General features: G+C 34.5%; 5 protein-coding genes across 6 annotated transcripts; 4 read left to right on the forward strand and 1 right to left on the reverse strand.

Annotated features, from left to right (window-relative positions):
• Positions 1-32: 32 nt before the first annotated feature.
• On the reverse strand, positions 33-5,149 carry LOC109584332 (WD repeat-containing protein 7-like). Its single transcript, XM_020000029.1, has 14 exons — positions 5,047-5,149; positions 4,903-4,996; positions 4,690-4,799; positions 4,555-4,639; positions 4,066-4,155; positions 3,890-3,968; positions 3,434-3,627; positions 2,601-2,755; positions 2,128-2,162; positions 1,920-2,073; positions 1,246-1,390; positions 761-923; positions 151-371; positions 33-41 (listed from the first exon to the last, which is right to left on the reverse strand). Exons 1-14 carry the CDS (start codon positions 5,130-5,132, stop codon positions 33-35), a joined length of 1,620 nt encoding a protein of 539 aa, XP_019855588.1. The 5' UTR covers positions 5,133-5,149.
• A 3-nt stretch (positions 5,150-5,152) lies between these two features.
• On the forward strand, positions 5,153-8,995 carry LOC100635157 (deleted in malignant brain tumors 1 protein-like). 2 transcript variants are annotated; one of them, XM_020000040.1, is made up of 11 exons: positions 5,153-5,470; positions 5,519-5,674; positions 6,002-6,172; positions 6,224-6,379; positions 6,819-6,998; positions 7,046-7,201; positions 7,309-7,668; positions 7,715-7,916; positions 7,968-8,107; positions 8,155-8,223; positions 8,277-8,995. In XM_020000040.1, exons 1-11 carry the CDS (start codon positions 5,173-5,175, stop codon positions 8,792-8,794), a joined length of 2,406 nt encoding a protein of 801 aa, XP_019855599.1. In that variant the 5' UTR covers positions 5,153-5,172; the 3' UTR covers positions 8,795-8,995. The 2 variants fall into 2 exon arrangements, with proteins under 2 accessions (XP_019855599.1, XP_019855600.1); XM_020000041.1 differs by lacking the exons at positions 6,224-6,379; positions 6,819-6,998.
• A 28-nt stretch (positions 8,996-9,023) lies between these two features.
• LOC109584334 (uncharacterized) lies at positions 9,024-10,651 on the forward strand. Its single transcript, XM_020000030.1, has 8 exons — positions 9,024-9,075; positions 9,119-9,421; positions 9,466-9,744; positions 9,790-9,869; positions 9,916-10,126; positions 10,174-10,491; positions 10,539-10,589; positions 10,634-10,651. The coding sequence occupies exons 1-7, from the start codon at positions 9,024-9,026 to the stop codon at positions 10,556-10,558; spliced, it is 1,263 nt and encodes a 420-aa protein (XP_019855589.1). The 3' UTR covers positions 10,559-10,589; positions 10,634-10,651.
• A 3,830-nt stretch (positions 10,652-14,481) lies between these two features.
• On the forward strand, positions 14,482-17,184 carry LOC109584335 (uncharacterized). Its single transcript, XM_020000031.1, has 11 exons — positions 14,482-14,573; positions 14,625-15,179; positions 15,282-15,791; positions 15,839-15,889; positions 15,939-16,403; positions 16,454-16,507; positions 16,560-16,586; positions 16,805-16,858; positions 16,901-16,980; positions 17,025-17,075; positions 17,123-17,184. Exons 1-11 carry the CDS (start codon positions 14,528-14,530, stop codon positions 17,150-17,152), a joined length of 1,923 nt encoding a protein of 640 aa, XP_019855590.1. The 5' UTR covers positions 14,482-14,527; the 3' UTR covers positions 17,153-17,184.
• Positions 17,185-17,321: 137 nt separating this feature from the next.
• LOC105313789 (cell wall integrity and stress response component 2-like) lies at positions 17,322-18,143 on the forward strand (the record flags this gene model as incomplete). Its single annotated transcript, XM_011407497.2, has 2 exons — positions 17,322-17,451; positions 17,755-18,143. Coding segments are annotated over exons 1-2 (500 nt in total), but the record flags the coding sequence as incomplete, so codon positions are not given.
• Positions 18,144-19,733: the final 1,590 nt, after the last annotated feature.

Consider the following 19,733-nt stretch of genomic DNA (forward strand, 5'->3'; position numbering starts at 1 on the left):
AGTATAGGCAAGTAAGACACTCTCCTCCTCCATTATATACTCTTGCTAGCACTACATGTACATGTACATGTGTAAATTGAATGCTTTGGTGTGTGTGTGTGTGTGTGTGTTTGTGAGAGAGAGAGAGAGAGGAGAGAAAGTAAAGCTTACATTAATATCAGGAGGACATGTTACAATGCTACTGACTACCCCACCATGAACTGCAAAAGTGTGTAACAGTATTCCCTTGTAGAGGTCCCACAATCTAACAGAGAAATCAGCACCACCAGATAGCAAGTGATTGTTATCATAAGCATTGCTATAGTCACAGGGATACAACAGGGAGGTGACCCTCCTCTTGTGACCTCTTAAGAAATAATGTTGAGGCCATGCTATAGGGGAGAGAGAGGGAGAGAGAGAGAGGGAGGGAGGGAGGGAGGGAGGGAGGGAGGGAGGGAGGGAGGGAGGGAGGGAGGGAGGGAGGGAGGGAGGGAGAGAGAGAAGTGGAAAAAGAAGAGAGAGAAGACAGAAGCACAGAGAAAAAAAGAGATGATCATGATATACATGTACATGCATGTACATGTAAACACATGCACGTGTACATGTACATGTACATGTGTAAGTAGACTACAGGCATGATAAACATTCACTATTACAATTTCTACAGAAAATATCCTATTCATATTGCATGTAATTACAATGTACAATATGTACATGTACATGCATGTATGTATACATGTACATACTGTATACAATTAATCTACATGTGCATGCCCAGTACCTCTTGAGAACTTTCTCTTGGCTAGTAAGAGTTTGGTAGCTGCTTGAGTTGCTGATAGAACTATGATATCACCATTGGACAATCCACAGATCAACCGACCAAATTGTGTCAAAAATAAAGAAACAGTAATATTAGAAGAAGGACCAGCCATGTTACTGTGATACTAACAAAAAGAGAGAGAGAGGGAGAGAGACAATAGAAGATAAAACATTAAAAAAGATGACAGAGAGAAAGATACATGTACATATACAGTAGTAACAAAGATATAATGTACATGTACATATAGTGAGAAAGATAAGGGTTACACAAGAGGTAAAGTATAATTTGTACATGTGTAGCTGGTAATTTTGAAGGGAGAAATTTTGGTGAATTTTTGTTGATTAGCAGGTTTCATTTTGACAAATTTGTGCCAATGTGCCATTGAGCATGTAATCATTGTAACGGTTGGTTTCATTTCTAAAATTCCCAGGAATATGATAACTCACAACAGAGTCAATGAGTGAACAAGGAGTGGCTGGGGACTGCCATGAATCAGAGAGAGAGCCAGTGAAATGACACTTGAAATCAGGAGCAGAACCTTCCTCTGAATGAAGCTTACGAATGATAGACTCTACATGCCACACCTGCAGCCTAATGATATAATAATGAACAATATAACTACATGAAATATATAAATTAAAATACATGTACATTTACACAGTACATTATTAATCATAAGATACACTGTACATGCACATGTAGAGTGAGTTAGAGACATGTACATGTACATGCCTTTGGAGCAACTTATAAAAATTCATAAAAATCTAATTTTGACAAAAGCTCTACCAAGCAAGCTACATGCACATGTAAACAGCACACCTCATGAGCTAGCAATTAAGAAGCTGAGCACTATACTGGGAAACCCCATGTGTACAGTGCATGTACATATGATCATGTAATATGAAGTGGCTATTGAGGTAGACTAAGAGCATTTCTCAATGTCTGTATTGAGTTCGTAGTCAGTACACTATGACAAGCCAATTTTAATAAAAATTTCAATCAAATTCTGCTCAAGCTTAAGCTTCAATTACAATTACAGAGCCTCTAATGACAGTTAAAATTGTAAATGACCCGTTTGATTTATACATGTATTTTGCATGTACATTTACATGTACATTACCTTCCGTATTGATCCCCAATGATGCCCCACCTATGAGTCAATAGAGTAGCATAAGAGAGAGGAGAGGGAGGGAAGGACGAGGAAGGGGAAGAAGGGGCGGAGTCAGTCGGTGACAATGTAGCCAATAGCATAGAGCCAGACGTTGACATACTAGCTAATATTAGAATTAATTAATTAATTAATTAATTAATCATTATTAATAACTAACCATCATCTCTATCATCAATCATTCCAGGAAGAATACTAGAAAATAAATTATGAATAATTGTTAATTATTATCATTATTATTATTATTATTATTATTATTATTATTATTATTATTATTATTATTATCATTATTATATACCGCATAGCAGAAAATTTTGTGGCCCAAAATTTCGCAGATCCATTCAAAAATCAATTTCGTGGCTTTAATTTTCGTGGTTTTCTACTTTTCGGCGATCTTGAACTGTATTGAATAAATTTTTGCAGATTTTATTTTTATGGATTTTGGAAGGGGGGAATGCAAAATCCACAAAAATTTTGAGTCAGAAAAATTTTCCACTATACGGTAAAATAGGACAGGTTAAAATAGGTTAGTTCAGGTTAGAGCAGGAGAAATAAGGGAATAAGAAATGGGTCAATAAAAAAACAAATAAAAAATTAATTCAATATTTATTATTATTATTATTAGTAGCTTACTGAGGAGCTAGTTCATATAAATAACCCATTCCATTTAATGCCCAGAGCAACACCATGTTGTACGAGAGGAACGACCCATTAATCCATTCATTTACTCCTAGCTCACAAGGATGAATCAGCAACTGCTTCATCCTACCATCACTAGCGTCATATATCTACATGAAACACAGTAGGTTATACAATTGTATTGTTTAAAATAAAAAATTAATAATGATTAGATTACATCTAATATGCATGTAAAAACAGAAAAGGACAAACTGTGTACATGTACATGTATATGCACGTACTGTATATACATGTACATGTACATTGTACATGCAAATAAAGCAAAAGTTGTGAAATTACATACATTAATAAATGAAGAACTGCATGTACTACATGTACATGTATACATGTATCATGTACATGTACCAGGTAGAAAATTTAGGTGAATAAAATTTAAAAAATTAGTCCCATAAATTAACTTGAGATGTGGGTATGATAAACATGATCAAACAGCCTTGCAAAAAAATAATTGCCAGACCTTCATAAAAGCAATTTGCCCAATTTATCTACTTAAAATTATCTAAAATGTACATTTTACATGTACATTTAGCTACAGAATATACTGCATAGCGGGAAATTTTGGAGAAAATTAAATTTGGCAATTTGGTGCTTTGATAGCCATTTGCCAAAACAAAATCCACCATTTCGAGCCATTATGCGCATGCTCAAGGCACATGGCTACAAATTTGCTAAATTAAAATCCACCAATCATCAAAATTTAGCAATTCATTAAATTTAACTCCCTCCAAAATTTCACACTATACGGTTATAATAATAAATATCATTACCTGCCAGGAGTCCCTACAGACAACAAGTGCTAATGAGAAGTCAGCGATGGATTCTGAGGTCAATGAGAGAGGAGCAGATAGACCTAGAGCCTTCGACCTCTCCTCAAACAGATCAGTCATCTCCTTCATTTCAATATTAGAGTGGATTAACCACACCTTCAATGTCCCATCAACTGTTATGGCTATCATAGCATCTGTAATGAGAGAGAGAGAGAGAGAAGTGTTAAGTTAGGAAAGAGTAAAGAGATACAGCAAAATACAAGAAAGAATAGGAGAGCAAAGAAAAATAAAAAAGATAAAGATAAAGAATAAAATAGGAAGGAGGAAGAGAGAGATAGGGAAGAAGGGGGAACATAGAAAGTACATGTATATGTACATGTATATGTACAAAAGAAGGCAGAATGTAAGAGACATGAGCTAACAGAATAGTACATTGTACATTGTGAATATTATTACCATTTCTGTCAATGTTTGGAATAAAACAAAGCTGTGATATCCAGTTTGGATTGTGAGAGGATTTCAAAGCACAAATGAACTGCAAATACAAAAATAAACAAATAATAATCTGTAAGTCCTTATTATCTACTCTTGACAATAGTGAAAATAAAAACAACAGAAATAAATAATAATACCTCCAGTGTATTAGGATCAAGTATAAATATATTGTGATATTGTCCCCAAACTGCAATCAAAGTTTCTTTAATAGCAGGACGTGCTATTGACTAGAAATAATAGAAAGGGAAAGGAAGAGAGAGAGGGGGGGGGGTTAAGTTGACTGTGATCAAAATTGACATCTGTATCATGATTATCATCGGTGTACATGTATGTTCCTCAAAACCAGGTCAAAGTCCCTGTACTATAACATGGTCTTGAGCCAAATTTTTGCCAAAATTTGAAAGGAATTCTCCATTTTTATAATGCTTTCTGATGCATATACATGCTCTTATGTTGTGTAAAAAGTTTGAGCTGACTCTAATCAAAATTGGATTTTTTATAACTTTTAAAAGTGACTCCATAGTGCTTGCACTGCTTAGCTCACTAAGTAAAATTTAATGTGGGAAACCATGATTAACATAATGTGGGAAACCATAATTAACATAATGTATTAATATTACCACTACCTTTATTCCATAATGCATTCCATTTCCAAGATTATTAATAGTCTTAAGACACGTCCCATCTTTACCATCCCACAATGCTATGCACCTATTAATATAACATTAATAACTAGCCACACCCCTACCACATCAACACACCCATTTTTACTAAGACTGACAATCCTGTCCCTGTCTCCAGACCAGTTCTTAACAAAAGCAAGAGACAATATACTCGACTGCATTCCTAGTAGCAATAGTCTCGGACATAACTAGATAGGATGGGCATTAATTGGAAGTGGTGGTGGGCATTAATTAAAATAATACAGAAGCGAGTACAGAAGGCATTTAAGTGATAATGATTATCGGTCTAACCACAAATTCTCCATTGATTCTCTTCCTGTATAAGTCCCAGATGCATATCTGTCCCGTTTTAGTACCAGTAGCTACTCCTTTATCTTCCTCTGTCCTATGATTGAATACAAGTCAGTATCAGTATCAAAATCCAAAGCTCTGTACCTGGTCATACAGGTAATATCGTGTACTGGAGGATGATGCCCCCAAAACACAATAGGAACCGTGACGTGGATAGAACTCATGATCATTAAGTTTTGTAGGTCGCCATTTTAAAGGGTGGGGCTGTCTATGATTAAATTTAAAGTTATGACTAATGTAATGACTATTGCAGCAACAGCCCCACCCAAACCAAACTCCTACACAATGAAGCTTTGCTCAAATACTCTTTTCTTTTTGCTGATCCTTCTTGCAGTAATATCATCAGGATTTTCTTGTACTTATGGAAGTATTCGCTTAGTTGGAGGAACAAGTAATCTAGAAGGACGTGTTGAAGTATGCAGTGGTGGATCATGGGGTACTGTCTGTGATGATTACTGGGGCATCAGTGATGCAACTGTTGTCTGTAGACAGCTTGGATACCAACCAGGTATAAATAAATATGCATCTTTAAAACAAACATAATATAATCTAACAGTATCTGCCCTGGGGAATGCTTACTTTGGACAAGGAAGTGGAACAATTGTAATGGATGATGTCCATTGCATAGGAACTGAATCTGGCCTTACAAACTGTATACATACCACAAGTCACAACTGTGCCCATTATGAAGATGCAGGAGTTAGATGTGCAGGTGAGTAATCCAGCAATGTTAATTGCATAGGCAAGTGTATAAACCCGCACGCATGAAGTGGAGTGTAGGAGAGTATAAGGGGCAGCAGTTGCTCCCCACAAAATTATGAAGGGACAATGTAGTCTATATACCTCAAATCATTGACACATCGGTGAACTATGAGATTATTGCAGCTATTAGAACAGATTATGTAACTCAAGTCAATTTTATGAAATCCAGTTAACATGATACTCACACAAAACCCAAGGTTTATTTGACCCAACTGCTTCATTATCATTGAAGCTATAGCTTGGTTCAAACAAATTTTAATTTCTTTTCTTCTTGCAGTATCATCACTTGCTTGTAGTAACACTGGAAGCATTCGCTTAGTTGGAGGAACAAGTAATCTAGAAGGACGTGTTGAAGTATGTAGTGGTGGATCATGGGGTACTGTCTGTGATGATTACTGGGGCTTCAGTGATGCAACTGTTGTCTGTAGACAGCTTGGATACCAACCAGGTAAATGAATATACAGCTTCAAAATAAATACAACATAAAAAAATTAAACAGTATCTGCCTTGGGAAGTGCTTACTTTGGACAAGGAAGTGGAGCAATTGTGATGGACAATGTCCAGTGTGATGGAACTGAATCTTACCTTACAAACTGTATACACACCACAAATCATGACTGTTCCCATTATGAAGATGCAGGTGTCAGATGTTCAAGTAAGTAATGCATGATCATAAATTATTGGAACTGCCATGCTTGCATAGGCAAGCTGGTATAACTGTCCATGCATGATTATGGCCTGTTTGAAGTGGAATATAAGAGCATTATTGTGGCCCCTAAAATTATAAAGAGCAATCTTAAATTGGTGAAGTATGTACCCATTATCTGAAGGGGAGCATGCATAGAGCTTGAAGATACGAGCTAGGAGTATTTTTATTTAGATCTATATCACGAGCATTGAGATTATTTCAGCTATAAGATCAATGCATGCCAGTACTAACTTTAATTGCCCTATATAGCTACAAGTGATAGCTATTATTGTTATTCATGATTCATAATATTCAGGGCACATACCAGACCCATGCACCCAAAATTAAGCTTTGTTCATGCAAATTATACAGTTTCTGTTGTGTTATATACTGATTCTTCCTGCAGTATCATCATCTTCAGGATTTGCTTGCAGTAATACTGGAAGCATTCGCTTAGTTGGAGGAACAAATAGTCTAGAAGGACGTGTTGAAGTATGCAGTGGTGGATCATGGGGTACTGTCTGTGATGATTACTGGGACATCAGTGATGCAACTGTTGTCTGTAGGCAACTTGGATATGAACCAGGTAAATGAATAATAACTATGCATCTTTAAAACAAGCACAACATACAGTATCTGCCCTGGGGAATGCTTACTTTGGACAAGGAAGTGGAACAATTGTAATGGATGATGTCCATTGCATAGGAACTGAATCTGGCCTTACAAACTGTATACATACCACAAGTCACAACTGTGTTCACTCTGAAGATGCAGGAGTCAGATGTGCCTGTAAGTGCATACAATTATTGACACTTAATTGTAAGATTTTTTATGCAGACAAGTGTATACATCATAAGTTTTTGGTTTCAGTATTTTTACAAAATTTTAATTAATAGATAATACTGGTTCTGCTATTACTGGTACAGTAGTTCTTTATCGTAATGGGATTGCCTCATCTTCATACTATCACGGCATTGTGCAACTTTATTACAATAGTTTATGGGGTAACATTTGTGATGATAGTTATTATAATTCAGCTGAAGCTAATGTCATTTGTCATCAGTTGGGATACACTGGAGCTTCAAGCTACTCTAGAGCTGGACTAACGAACTATGGGACTGATACTAATCAAATGATAATTGATGATGTGAATTGTGCTAATAGCAACTATTTAACATTATTACAATGCTCCTTCTCTACATACATTGATAGTGGGTGTACTAACACCAATTCCTATGATGCCACAGTCTACTGCTGTAAGAAATGAATGAATTATAATACACTAAATAAATTTTTTAATAGATACTACTAGAATTTGGAGCAGCCCATACACTGGTATGCTACGTCTTCAAGGAGGAATTTACTCTAATCAAGGACGAGTGGAAGTGTATTGTAATGGACAATGGGGAACAATATGTGATGATGGGTTCGACTCTACTGATGCTAGAACTGTCTGTAAGCAGTTAGGATACAGTAGCTATTCAAGATATGACCATTTGGCCCTGTGAGCTATTATCGTAATTAACATAATAATAATAATTGCTATTGCTAATAGTCCTGGCAATCAGAGTAAACCAATATGGTCTACTTATTTTTCAAGCACTTCATCAAGTACTTGCTTCAATTCAAGGAATTCTTGTCCCAGTTCCAGTATTACATCATGCTCACATTCAGAGGATGTTACAGTAGCCTGTTGTAAGTTCCTCTTATTATTTTAATTTTTATCTTCATAATCATGATAGCATATTCTTCATCATCAACAAATATAGCAACTGTAGGATACTGCAATAGTGATAATAGTAATGGTGCAGGTAAAAAAACTGCTGATTTATTACTTCACTCAAAGATACTTTTTCATATATAGCTATTGGAGGAGCAATTGGTGGTACATTCAGTGGCATTATTTTAATTATAATAATAGCAGTGATTATTATTGTTTCTGTTCATACATGCACTAAGAAATCACGCTCCAGAAGATTGAGAAGAATAATATCATTCACTTCCACAGCTGAGACAAATGCTGCTGCAAGTGACAGATCAAATTTTCAATTGAATACCATTTCCTCATCTACTGGAAGATCACCAGAGCAGCAAAAACCACCTCAGTATACTGCATCACCAACTAGTGCTTCAAATCCTCCTCCACCAATATTTCCTTCTAATTTGCCTAACGGAATGCCCCATGGGGGATATTATGCTTTTATTCCACCGGGCATGGCATTTCCCCCATCATCTAATATTCATCAATATCCTTTTGTTACTTTACAACAAGCTGTCAGAGATCCTCATAAAGAACAACAAGATTCCAAGCCAGAACCACCATCCTATGATGAAATTGATGAAGGCACTGCAACTGACACTGCAACCAGCACTGCATTGTAATTGATATTCAATAAAAAGTAGCTAGATCTATATTTGCTAATTGTTATCTGTGCTTATAAGTTATAACTGCATATTACTGGCTGCCAAAGTAATAACTGACTGTACTATACTCTGTAGTAGTCTTTTTTAAATTAGGCTAATAGTTTTTATGGCCATTTGTTACAGTTATTATCAGTTGTTATCTTAACAATTGCCATTTAAGGAAATATGATGTGACTTGTAGAGTAGCATGAAGATATTTATGCTCTTACTGGTGATATCTTTATCAGTGGAGGGAGCTGGTTAGCTTACTACTAATCAATCTATTGTAGTATCTTCCTGTAGTCATAACTACACCTCCAGAGTCAGTCACTGTACTGCTAAATGAAGGAGGAAGAGTCAATTTTAGTTGTAAAGGAACTGGTGATGCTCTAAGATGGACAGTTGAAGGCTTACCAACAGACCATTCTCTTAATCAAGGAAGAGATTTAACTGTTACCAACACTAGTGCATCCCCTGCTGTATTGTCATCAGTTTTATCAGTTTCTGTATTGCCTAACAATGATGGAGTTAGTATTACTTGTCATATTTATTCAATTTCTAATCCATTTGATCCAACCACTTCAACAAGCACTCTAACAATACGAGGTTTATAATCTAATATTATTTATATAATTATTTTTTTGAAATAGGAATATCATCTGTTGAAGACCTACAATGGTCTAATGATGATCAGTTACTCTCATGGTCTCCTCCTTCTTTTTATTCCAATGATATACCACCACAAGGAGCAAGTACAACATATAACATACTAGTGAATGGTATCAGTGTTACTAATACTACTGATACTAGTGTATGGTTGAATACTACATCATTGGATATTTCCTGTCAAGAATTAAATGTCAATGTTATTGCATCTATTGCACAATATGTGTCAGTTGGAACAGTACACAGTTTCAACAGCACAGCAAGTATGTGTTTATGATTTGATTGGAGCATTCTATTCACTTCTGCAGATTATACTGTATCTTATGAAAGCTTTTCTATGAATTATGATCAATCAAATGCTACATTTAGTGCTAATCTCACTAGCTTGGTAAATATAACATTGAATAAAATAACTTTAGCTCTAGATTTATTAGATAAACAGTACACAATCATGTGACAGTACAATAATGGGTAGAGTTGATCCTGATGAAGAAATAGAAGAAAATACTCAGGTTTTTAATGCTAATGAAAAAGAAGAAATATTCCAATATAAAATGATTGGATTAAAACCATGTAGAACATACACTGCTGTTATTGATGTGTTCCATTATTTTATTAGAGGAGATAAAACTAATTTCACATTTTGTGAGTACATAATGATATTTTTTAATGATTTTTATTTTTTCTCATAGCCACACCATCATCAGATGTTTATGATATTATTGTATCAAATGAAAATGAGTCAGTTAGTGTAGAGTGTGTGTATGCATTGCTATCTACTGCTGAAGGATGTCATGTGGTATTTAATGATGTGGCAAATAAAAGAAGTGAATCCTTCAACATAACAGGATCAGATAATACAACGATATCATTATCAACCAGTGGACATTATACTGTGACTGCTTATGATATTCTTAATGGGAGCATCATACCATGGTCATGTGTACAACCTAAACTAGTGACAGTAGTTAAATTGATGCTTTCACCTTCATTTGTTAGATCTAGTAATGGTAAAGATGTAATTAGATTGCAATTAAGTAATATTTTCAATTATTAGAATTATTGCACACACTTTAGAGTGAGGATGTGTCTGTACTAACTTCTTCAGGTACATTATGATTAGTACAGAATATAATGTTTACTCTTATTTAGAATCTCCCAGTAGATCTGCTGTTATTAACATATCACCAGCAATTACTAGTACTATCAACAGCAACAGTATTAATTCAGTTGTATTAATAGGTAGTGGAGTTGGTGCTGTTATTGTGTTTGCTCTAATCACAATCATTATTGCAATTTCTGCTGTTTGGCATATTAGAAGAATAAAAACGAAAAGTAAAATGTTATAATTAATTATTTATTATGGTATGTATTTCTCACCATTTTATCAGGTACCTTTATGATTAACAATCTTGCTTATGGACAAAGTATATACATGCCATTTTAAAATTTATTATTTATTATTGATAGTTCCACTTCCCCAACAAATGCCATCAGGAATAAAGACATATGTTAATCCAGCATATGAGACAGTTATAAATAATGTACTATATGAAACTGTATTTTAGCCTCACCAGGCACTGTAATGGTAATTGTTTGTATGCTTCCAAACATGATGGCTGTACATTATATGCATTCTCAGCTTAACTTGTTTTTGTGTTAGTTGATTTGGTTATGGTTGTTTACCATACAGTTCACTGTATAGTTTTAACATTACAAATACAATCTCAATTTATAATCACAAACAAGATCTAACTTAATAAAAACTACAGCAACCTCTGATGTTTTCACATTATCAAATTTGACTAGAAACTTTCATACTGTTAATATTGCCCACACTGTGACTGTGCACATGCATAGACTCTATACTTAGCTGTGGGTACTGTGCATTTTCCTGCAATACATGATTATCTCCCCTTAAGTTAGTCTTACCCTTTTGCCTCGAAGCAAGAACAGTGCATCAATATAAATGTATTAAAAAATTAATTAAAAAATCTAATTTTGTGAGAATCAACTCAAACTTGGCACTCAACATGAGTACATGTACCATATGCATCAGGAAAAAATTATAAACATTGAAAATTATCTCCTTGTAAATTTTGACAAAATTTGGCGTATAATACTATATACAAGGTTTTTGGCCCAATTTTGAGCAGCTTTGAAAATTTTTAAAAAAATTCAATTTTGATCAGAATCAGGTCATAATTTTCATACAACATAAATTCATGTACATAAACATCATAAAAAATTTAAAAATGCATAAAATCAATTTCTAGTCATTTTGATAAAGTTTTGACAAATAGACTATATTAGAAGATAAAGTTCACAATATTTTGAATTTCAATGAAGATAAGGTAGATGCATACATGTGTGATCTAACTATTATAAAGTCAAACAAAAATGGAGCATTAATAATAACACTGGATATATAGATCTACTACTACTAATAATAAAAAAATATTACTAAAATTATTTAAAGTCACCCTTTTTAAAAATTATTGCTATGGCCCATCCATGCTAGAAATAACAAAAGTGTCATAGTCAGTTTGATTATCATTTTCAAGTAAGTTCTCTTTTATCAGCCGTTGCTCCCAGTTATTTTCTACTTCAGTGCGTAAATCAAGATCAGTGTCTCTGACCCTGTTCACATACCAACGAGCTACGACTAGGTACAATACTAACCCAACCACTGCAATGACACCAAATGGGATAGTTGCCAATGAAATGCAGGATAAAACTGATGTTGATACGTAAGCAATGTATGAGCCAATGCTGTCAAAGACACCATGTATACACCAGAAGAGCCCAATAATCATTCCAAGCATACCAAAGGGAGCTTGACTGCATAGAAATTCAAATAAGTATATCAAATTGAGAATTAGTGATGTACCACCTAGTACTGATGGTATGACAAGAATCCATGTATTATTCCGTCCATTGGAATAGGATAATGGAATTGTTGCAGAATTTGATTTATTGGTCTCATTGTAGGCATAGATTAGGGCCATATCTATGTTGCAGGGCACATCATTAGTAATGAAGTCAATGATAAAGAGGCTTAAAATTGATAATAGGATAAGAACATTAGCGACACCAAGTCCTCTCAATGGATTGAGCAGAAAATATTCAAATTTAGGGAAGAGAGGCAGAATAATCAACTGGCATGCAGGAATCAGTACTAATAGAGGGGCATAGCCAATGTATTGGACTATGTAGTACTCACTCGAGTTATCAGGACCTTCCTTGGTGTTTTGTTGAACAAAGGTGGACATTTTATCACAAAAAGAATCAGACACAATAAAAAAAGGAAAGAGTGCAGCCATGACAGCTAAAATGCGCATAAAAGTCTTGACGTTTTCAACTTCTTCATGAGTAAATGAACCACCATACCTCTCCTTAGCAAGATCCATTCTACTTGGCTCTTTACCCCAATATGTGAATGCACTACGCTGTTGCATTCTGGCCCGATTTCTTTTGTAGGAAGATTTCAACACTTTAAACACAATTTTATAAGGATTGGGAATAGGAATGTGCTCAAAATGATTCTTGAAATGAAAATGGAGGCAAAGGGAAAAACAGAAGAGAGCAAATGCAACAACTGCAACAAGAAGTGCAAATGGCTGGTCAAGAGTGATATCAAAAGATACATGTATGTTATAGTAAAGAAAATATGCCCAAACAAACCAGCGGATGAATGCTCTTATTTTGGTACTGGAGACATGCATCATCTGATCAATGCTGTATGCTAGTATATTGGTGAACATAAATGCCAATGAGCTTAGAAGAAAAATGACAGCTATACCAGAAAGGACTAATCTTCCTATTATGCTTGTTTTGTCACAGGCATCAAATTGCAAACAGCATCCTATTGAACGTAGTAGAGTGCCTATCCAACCAAGCCACAGGCTGAGATAAACAGCATTACCACGTCCGATTTTAGTATCAGACAACCAGCCACATAAAGGAACTAGGAAAAATAGTGCATTTGCTGATAGAGCATTGAAAAAAATTGTTAGATAGTTAGGCTCAATATAGAAGTATTGTTCCTCACATTGCTTATGACCATTAATGAAGCCTTTGATGATGTTAATCAGGATTGCACGACAGAATGGTATTGGAGCTGCATATATCAGCAACAGTATTGTAGGTATATTCAATGAACGAGACTTTAACTCCTTCCAGTATCTTTTGCAGCACTTGGAAGCATTTGATTTCTTCTTACTTGTTTTGTTAAGAAGTGTAGAAGAAGACCTTTCTTCTTTAGAGTTTGAATCCATTTTGTAAGTTACATATGTAACACCCCTTGTAGAAATAAGGGGTGTAGGTTACTGGTATTAACAAACAGTCCTTATTTGGAATTTAAATCATTATTCACTTTCTCAGTTTATACAGATCACGTGTCAGTAGTATCAATCCTACATCACTTTTGCAAACAACTCTTTATAGTATGGCAGTGAGTAGTGATTTCTGAAGTTTTCCTCTTCTCTCTATAGACCTGTATTACATTTTACTGATGCATATAGATGTAAATACTTATGTTATTTGGCAATTTTGAGACAAAATAGAATTTTCAAAAATTTTTAAAGTTGCAGTCAAAAACTATGCATAATCCTTGGCCAATTTTTCTCAAAAATTGAAATTGCTATGGGAATTATTACATATTCTGACATACTTACGTTGTGTGGAATTTTTAAGTCGATTCTGATTGTCACAAATTTTTAGGTTATTTCCTAAATTACAATTACCGATACACCTTATGAATTAGAAGCATCTTTTATAGTAATCACAACAACAACATTGCTGAAAACTATAATTGAAATTGAGGATTTACTATTAGGTACAGAGGCTGCTTAAGACCAGATAATCTAGTTGCCTATTATCGGTTTTTCACATAGCATATAATTTAGTGTTTGGTGTGCAATTTTTAGTTGTGCTGTTAACAGTAGATATTGTAGTGCAATGAAGCATTCCATTGATCAATAAATCTCATTATTGAATGTTCTGTGCAAACTGTCAGCCACTCCTCCAATTCTCCTTAAACTGGTCATGTCAGTCTCTCTGGTGTGTCTTTTTTACTTTTTCTTCTTCACAAGTGAGAAGCATCATTGTTGCTTGTTATTTTATGATAGTTTTGCTATTAAAGGTAATGCACAGTGTCTCTCAGATGTGGAGGAGTGCACTGAGAGATTTATGGAGCTACCACTTGTTTCTAAAAGAGCTGGGCAGATTGGAACAAAAGTGGCTGTAAATGGTCCACTTGATAATGAGATCAGAATCCTTCGGGGTTTTCCATTCAATTGTCCAACTAATATCACTAGTCTAATATTGGGGATTGATGTGAGGGTAGCTACTGGTATTCGTACACGCTTTCCCAGTGTTCAACTCTTTAGAATATCAAATAATAGTAATAATATGTATTCTGTAGTGGCTGAGAGTGAGAGGATCATTTATTATTCCACTTCTAATGTCAGTACCAGTGGAGTGTTTGAATATCCACTTGATCCTCCTATATCAGTGCAAAATGGAGACAACTTAGCTATATCACAACCAGATGAAAATGAAAGTATTGTTGTTGTTCATTACATTGGCAATATGCCATGGGTCACAGTTGAATTTCCATTTGGCACTACATCCTACACCACCCCAGTCAATTCATCATTAAATGATCAATTAGTTTTGGTGCACCCAATAATAACAGGTATTGACCTATAAATTTGTTAGACAACTTTTAAAGATAGCCAGAATTTTGTGTGATAAGCTTTCTGATTAAATACATAATTACTATTATTCTTTATTACAGACACTCATTGTGTTATGAGTACAGTTAATGAGACAGCTTTCAGATCGTATTCTCTTCTAATAAATGAAGTTTCTCCACTGATGATGCAAAGACAGATTATCTACCCAGAGATTGAATTTTATTGTAATGGAAGTATCACAAAATGGATTTATGGTGCTACAATAAATGATTCAAATACGCAACAGCCTGAGCTCCAAATATGGCGGCAGACAAGTCCCAGTAATTATATAAAAGTAGGTAGCAGTTCAATAACAATGAGCAACTCTACAATCCATGGAAGCAATGTCTTTGAATTTATTCCTAAGTCTCCTTTATCATTTCAAGAAGGGGATATATTTGGCGTCTTCAACCCTCCCAATACTCAAGTGAACTTACATGAGCAAGAAGGAAATGGGCCATTAAATTTGATCCAAACTACCAATCTTTATAGTGCTCCATCAACTTTTACATCACAACACACAACTGTAAAGATGAATTTTCCATTAGTGACTGTAGAAATTCAAGTTGATAGTGAGTTAATAAATTTTGAATAATATATTTACTTTTTACATTTCCAGCAACTGTAACGTCACTGTATGTAACATCTTCAAAAATCCAAGATGAAGCATGTAAGTAGATTAAAACCTTGAAATTCTAATGCTTTCATTTATTAATTAGCTTTCTCATCAGTTCCAGTAACTTTTTCAAGTGTTTATTTTACCACTCAGTCTGTTATACAGAGTGTCTCTATTGCTAGTGCTTTTTCCACAGCTATGTCCACTGAAAGTATTAACATTCAAAGCACACAAAATCCTATGTCTTTTACTCAATCTCTTAATTCACAAACCAGTGTGACTAGCGTTTCTCATACCAGTAGTATAAGAAGGCCTATTTCACAATCAGATAGTGTGTCCATTTCTTCCACAAGTGGGACATTAATATCAAGTAGTGTATCTATTACTGGTAGCAGCACTTCAAATCCTCAAGAAAGCTTATTACCAGCTATAGCTGGAGGCCTAGTTGGAATTATAGTTTTATTATTACTGTTGTTAGCATTGTGTGCTATTGTTGTGATTGTAATGATGTTTCGCTCAAAAAAGAAAAAAAATGTTGCACTTGGAAATAATCAAATGGAAGCTCAATGTAAATAATAGATTATTATACATTTTAAATTTTTTATTTAATATTTATAGATGAAGAAGTTGGTCCCAGAAATGAGCTTTCATTCCATAATGAACTTTATCATAGTAAGAAACAACTAACATGTCTGTGCTTAGCTATCAATATTAATTATTTTAGGTGTTGAATCTCAGGGACCATTTGAAGGTTAGAATTCGTAGTGAATTGATTATCTAAGTATAACTTGCTGAGTCTGAAAAACAGTGTGATCTATGTGTATTTAGTTTTAATGCTATATGTTTAATAGTATTATTGTGCTTGCAAGCAAGAGTAGATGATATCATGTAATGTTTGTGCAAAAAATGTTGACACAGCAGTGTAAACATAACTGTGAATTCTGTCTCTTTGTCTTTCTCATATTTTAGTTCCTTCACAATATAGCAAGTTGAATTTTACAGCTAGCTCTGATACAAACCAAAGTTAGACGTAAATGGATTTTCAATCTATTATTAGCTAAATAGGTAATGATAATGTTCCATTTTATACGGACATAAGTCAAAGTAATTTTGATGACCAAATTAATACAATGAAGAATCTTGCAGTTAGTTGATCACTCATCAATTGATTATTATTAGTATTTTATAGTATCGAGAAGTAAATTATGATGAAGATTGTGATATGATTGACAATCCTTTAGTAAGTGTACCTATCATTGTAGATATTGAATGAAACTATACTTACAGTATGAAAGTGAGAAGAAACAGATGAATTAATAGATCTTGAGTGGTCAATATTGAAAGTAGACTTGTTAATATTATTTTACATTAATTATTTTTAATAATAATCAAACCACGTGTATCCACGTGTGCAAATTGGCAGATGAAGTTACTGCGCAAGCTCAAAACAGTTATTAAAAGTTAATGTCAATGGAAATCGCGGGGAAAATAGTAATACATAAATCATGAAGAGGTCGGCTGCTCCGTCTGTTCTGGGTTCTGCTAGTAAAAGGGCGACTTTCTCTACTCCTTGGTCTACCAAATGCAATAAAATATCATCTGATGACACTGATAAGGTAACTAATTTATCCTGAAATAATTAGATAAAAATAGAGGGAGGGGCTTATGGCTATGCAAGACTGCATAAAAGAATTGGCACTATATAGCAAAAAAGTTTAAAAAATTTTTGAATTAAATATTTGCGAAGTTATACCGTCTGACATTTTATAAATAAGTTATTTTTCAGAATCAATTTTTGAAAATTTTTTAAAATCGCAAAATCTACGACATTTATGTATACAGCCCTTCAAAATTTTACATCATACAGCAGGTTTTGTGTTTTTTAAACTCTTTAAACTTCAATTTATGTATCTTATTAGGAGACTGGAGGGGTTGTGAAAGAAGGAGGACACAGCAATGTATTACAGAGTGCTCTTCTCTCATTACGTCAACGAACAGACCACACCCCCTCATTAGAGCAACCAACCAACAAACAAAGTATCCTCGTTAAGCCAACTAGCAGTGACATTGCTCTCAGTACAGAAACTGCTTCCTCTACCACTTCTACTGCTGCTACTTCTGTCACTTCTTTTTCCCCTCTCCCCTCCTCCTCCTCCTCCTCTTCCAATAAAGTGACTCATAAGTTTACTGTGCCCTCTGTGTCATCATCATTTGTGTCTCCATTAACAAGTACTTCAACTCCATTAGTTAATACAGCTCAGTCTTCGTCTACTGATAATGTGACCAGTCATTATTATAAAGTTATGTGGTAAGTATAAAGTTATGTTATAGTAGAGAGCTAGATCTGGGGTTATTAGACTAGAGGCTTAGTGATTGTAATTGAGATGTAAGCCTGAATGGATTTAATTGGAGTTTCACTTTCTGATACATGTACTTATGTTGTGAACTAATTCTGATCAAATTTGCATTTTTTATGAATTTTTAAAGTTCTTAAAAATCAGGCCAAAGTCCCTGTACATGAACTTTGGCCAAAATTTTCCGAAAATGTCAAGGAGAGAATTCTAAATTTTTATAATTTTTACTGATGAATATGCATGTTCTTATGTTGTGTAGAAAGTTTGAGCAGATTTTTATCAAAGTTAGTTTTTTATGAATTGTTAAAATTACTCCAAGATTTGATGAAAGTCCCTGTACTACAGTACAGGAACTTTGGCCAAATTTCACTAAAAATGTCAAAGAGTGAATTCTCTCTTTTTATCATTTTTCCTGATACATACATGTACATGTATACATTACATTACTTATGTTGTGTAGTAAGTGTGAGCAGATTCCGATCAAAATTGGATATTTACGAATTTTTAAAGTTGCTAAAAATGGGCCAAAGTCCCTGTACTTTAGTACAGTCTATTTGGCCAAATTTCTTCAGAAATGTCAAGGAGCGAATTCTTAACTTTTATAATTTTTCCTGATACATATACATGTACTTATGTTGTGTAGAAAGCTTGAGTGGATTTTGATCAAGATTGGGTTTTATGGATTTTTAAATTTGCTCCAAAATTTGACGAAAGTCCCTGTACTATTAGTAACGCGGTAGCGTTACTAAGTAGGATTCACCCCCAAACAAAATGGCTGCCACGACTTTTGCAGCCTTGCTATACTGGGAAAACGAGCTCCTATGCTTACCAGACTTTATAGAGGACCTTATCTTGACCAGAGGACTCCAATGGTACAACTAGCGTGACTCTAGACCTTGTCTAAGTGAAAAGTCAAAAATCGGCGAACCGGCCGTTTTGTTCAGCCACCTTTTTTCATCTTCATCATCATCATCATAATCTTCATCATCAAGTCCTGTCAATTAAGTTGTCGGTGTGTATCTCAGTATCAGTTGGTGCTACAACAATAATTATTGCACCAATCTACTCCAACAGTCTATGCGCAGGTCCATGTCCCATCAGATCATTCTTTAAGTAAGGAAAAAGTGATACTGTGACTGCTGGATCGAGCCATCTTAGCTACGTGCCGCCATTTTGTTAATTATTAATTAAAGAAGCTTGCCATGTGCTCCAAAATTTGGGTGTGGTCGCGCATGCTCAGATCTGCAGCTCTGGAAGAAGCAAGTTATTTTACCAAGGATCAACTTACTGCAATACTTTAGTGGAGGTTTCCAGCTAAAAGAAGGTATTGATTTTACATGTTACTGTTTTATCAAATGTGCTATTTTATTTTATTTTAAAAAACAAACAATTAATTAATGTCATGACTTATGATATGCAATGATAATTATGAACTTGACAACAGCCTGGAAGAACAGGAATAGCAGGGAAGATGGACACTCTTAGATCACAGATTCTTGAACAAGGACTTGTGTCAAGACTAGTATTAGTTTTGCTTGTCATCA

The sequence above is a fragment of the Amphimedon queenslandica genome, unplaced genomic scaffold (genome assembly GCF_000090795.2).
Source record: "Amphimedon queenslandica unplaced genomic scaffold, v1.1 AMPQUscaffold_13219, whole genome shotgun sequence".
In the NCBI taxonomy this organism is placed as follows: domain Eukaryota; kingdom Metazoa; phylum Porifera; class Demospongiae; order Haplosclerida; family Niphatidae; genus Amphimedon; species Amphimedon queenslandica.

Excerpts from the sequence above, each read along its gene's own strand:
- LOC109584332 (XM_020000029.1), bottom strand. The coding sequence starts at position 5,132 with ATGATCATGAGTTCTATCCACGTCACGGTTCCTATTGTGTTTTGGGGG. Across the intron at positions 4,640-4,689 it reads GTCAGTCTTAGTAAAAATGG|GTGCATAGCATTGTGGGATG; the intron begins GTGTGTTGATGT and ends TTATATTAATAG. Across the intron at positions 3,969-4,065 it reads TTGATCCTAATACACTGGAG|TTCATTTGTGCTTTGAAATC; the intron begins GTATTATTATTT and ends TTGTATTTGCAG.
- LOC100635157 (XM_020000040.1), top strand. The coding sequence starts at position 5,173 with ATGATTAAATTTAAAGTTATGACTAATGTAATGACTATTGCAGCAACA. Across the intron at positions 6,999-7,045 it reads GCAACTTGGATATGAACCAG|TATCTGCCCTGGGGAATGCT; the intron begins GTAAATGAATAA and ends CACAACATACAG. Across the intron at positions 7,202-7,308 it reads TGCAGGAGTCAGATGTGCCT|ATAATACTGGTTCTGCTATT; the intron begins GTAAGTGCATAC and ends TTTAATTAATAG.
- LOC109584334 (XM_020000030.1), top strand. The coding sequence starts at position 9,024 with ATGAAGATATTTATGCTCTTACTGGTGATATCTTTATCAGTGGAGGGA. Across the intron at positions 9,745-9,789 it reads CAGTTTCAACAGCACAGCAA|ATTATACTGTATCTTATGAA; the intron begins GTATGTGTTTAT and ends TCACTTCTGCAG. Across the intron at positions 10,127-10,173 it reads TAAAACTAATTTCACATTTT|CCACACCATCATCAGATGTT; the intron begins GTGAGTACATAA and ends TTTTTCTCATAG.
- LOC109584335 (XM_020000031.1), top strand. The coding sequence starts at position 14,528 with ATGTCAGTCTCTCTGGTGTGTCTTTTTTACTTTTTCTTCTTCACAA. Across the intron at positions 14,574-14,624 it reads TTACTTTTTCTTCTTCACAA|GTAATGCACAGTGTCTCTCA; the intron begins GTGAGAAGCATC and ends TTGCTATTAAAG. Across the intron at positions 15,890-15,938 it reads AAAAATCCAAGATGAAGCAT|CTTTCTCATCAGTTCCAGTA; the intron begins GTAAGTAGATTA and ends TTTATTAATTAG.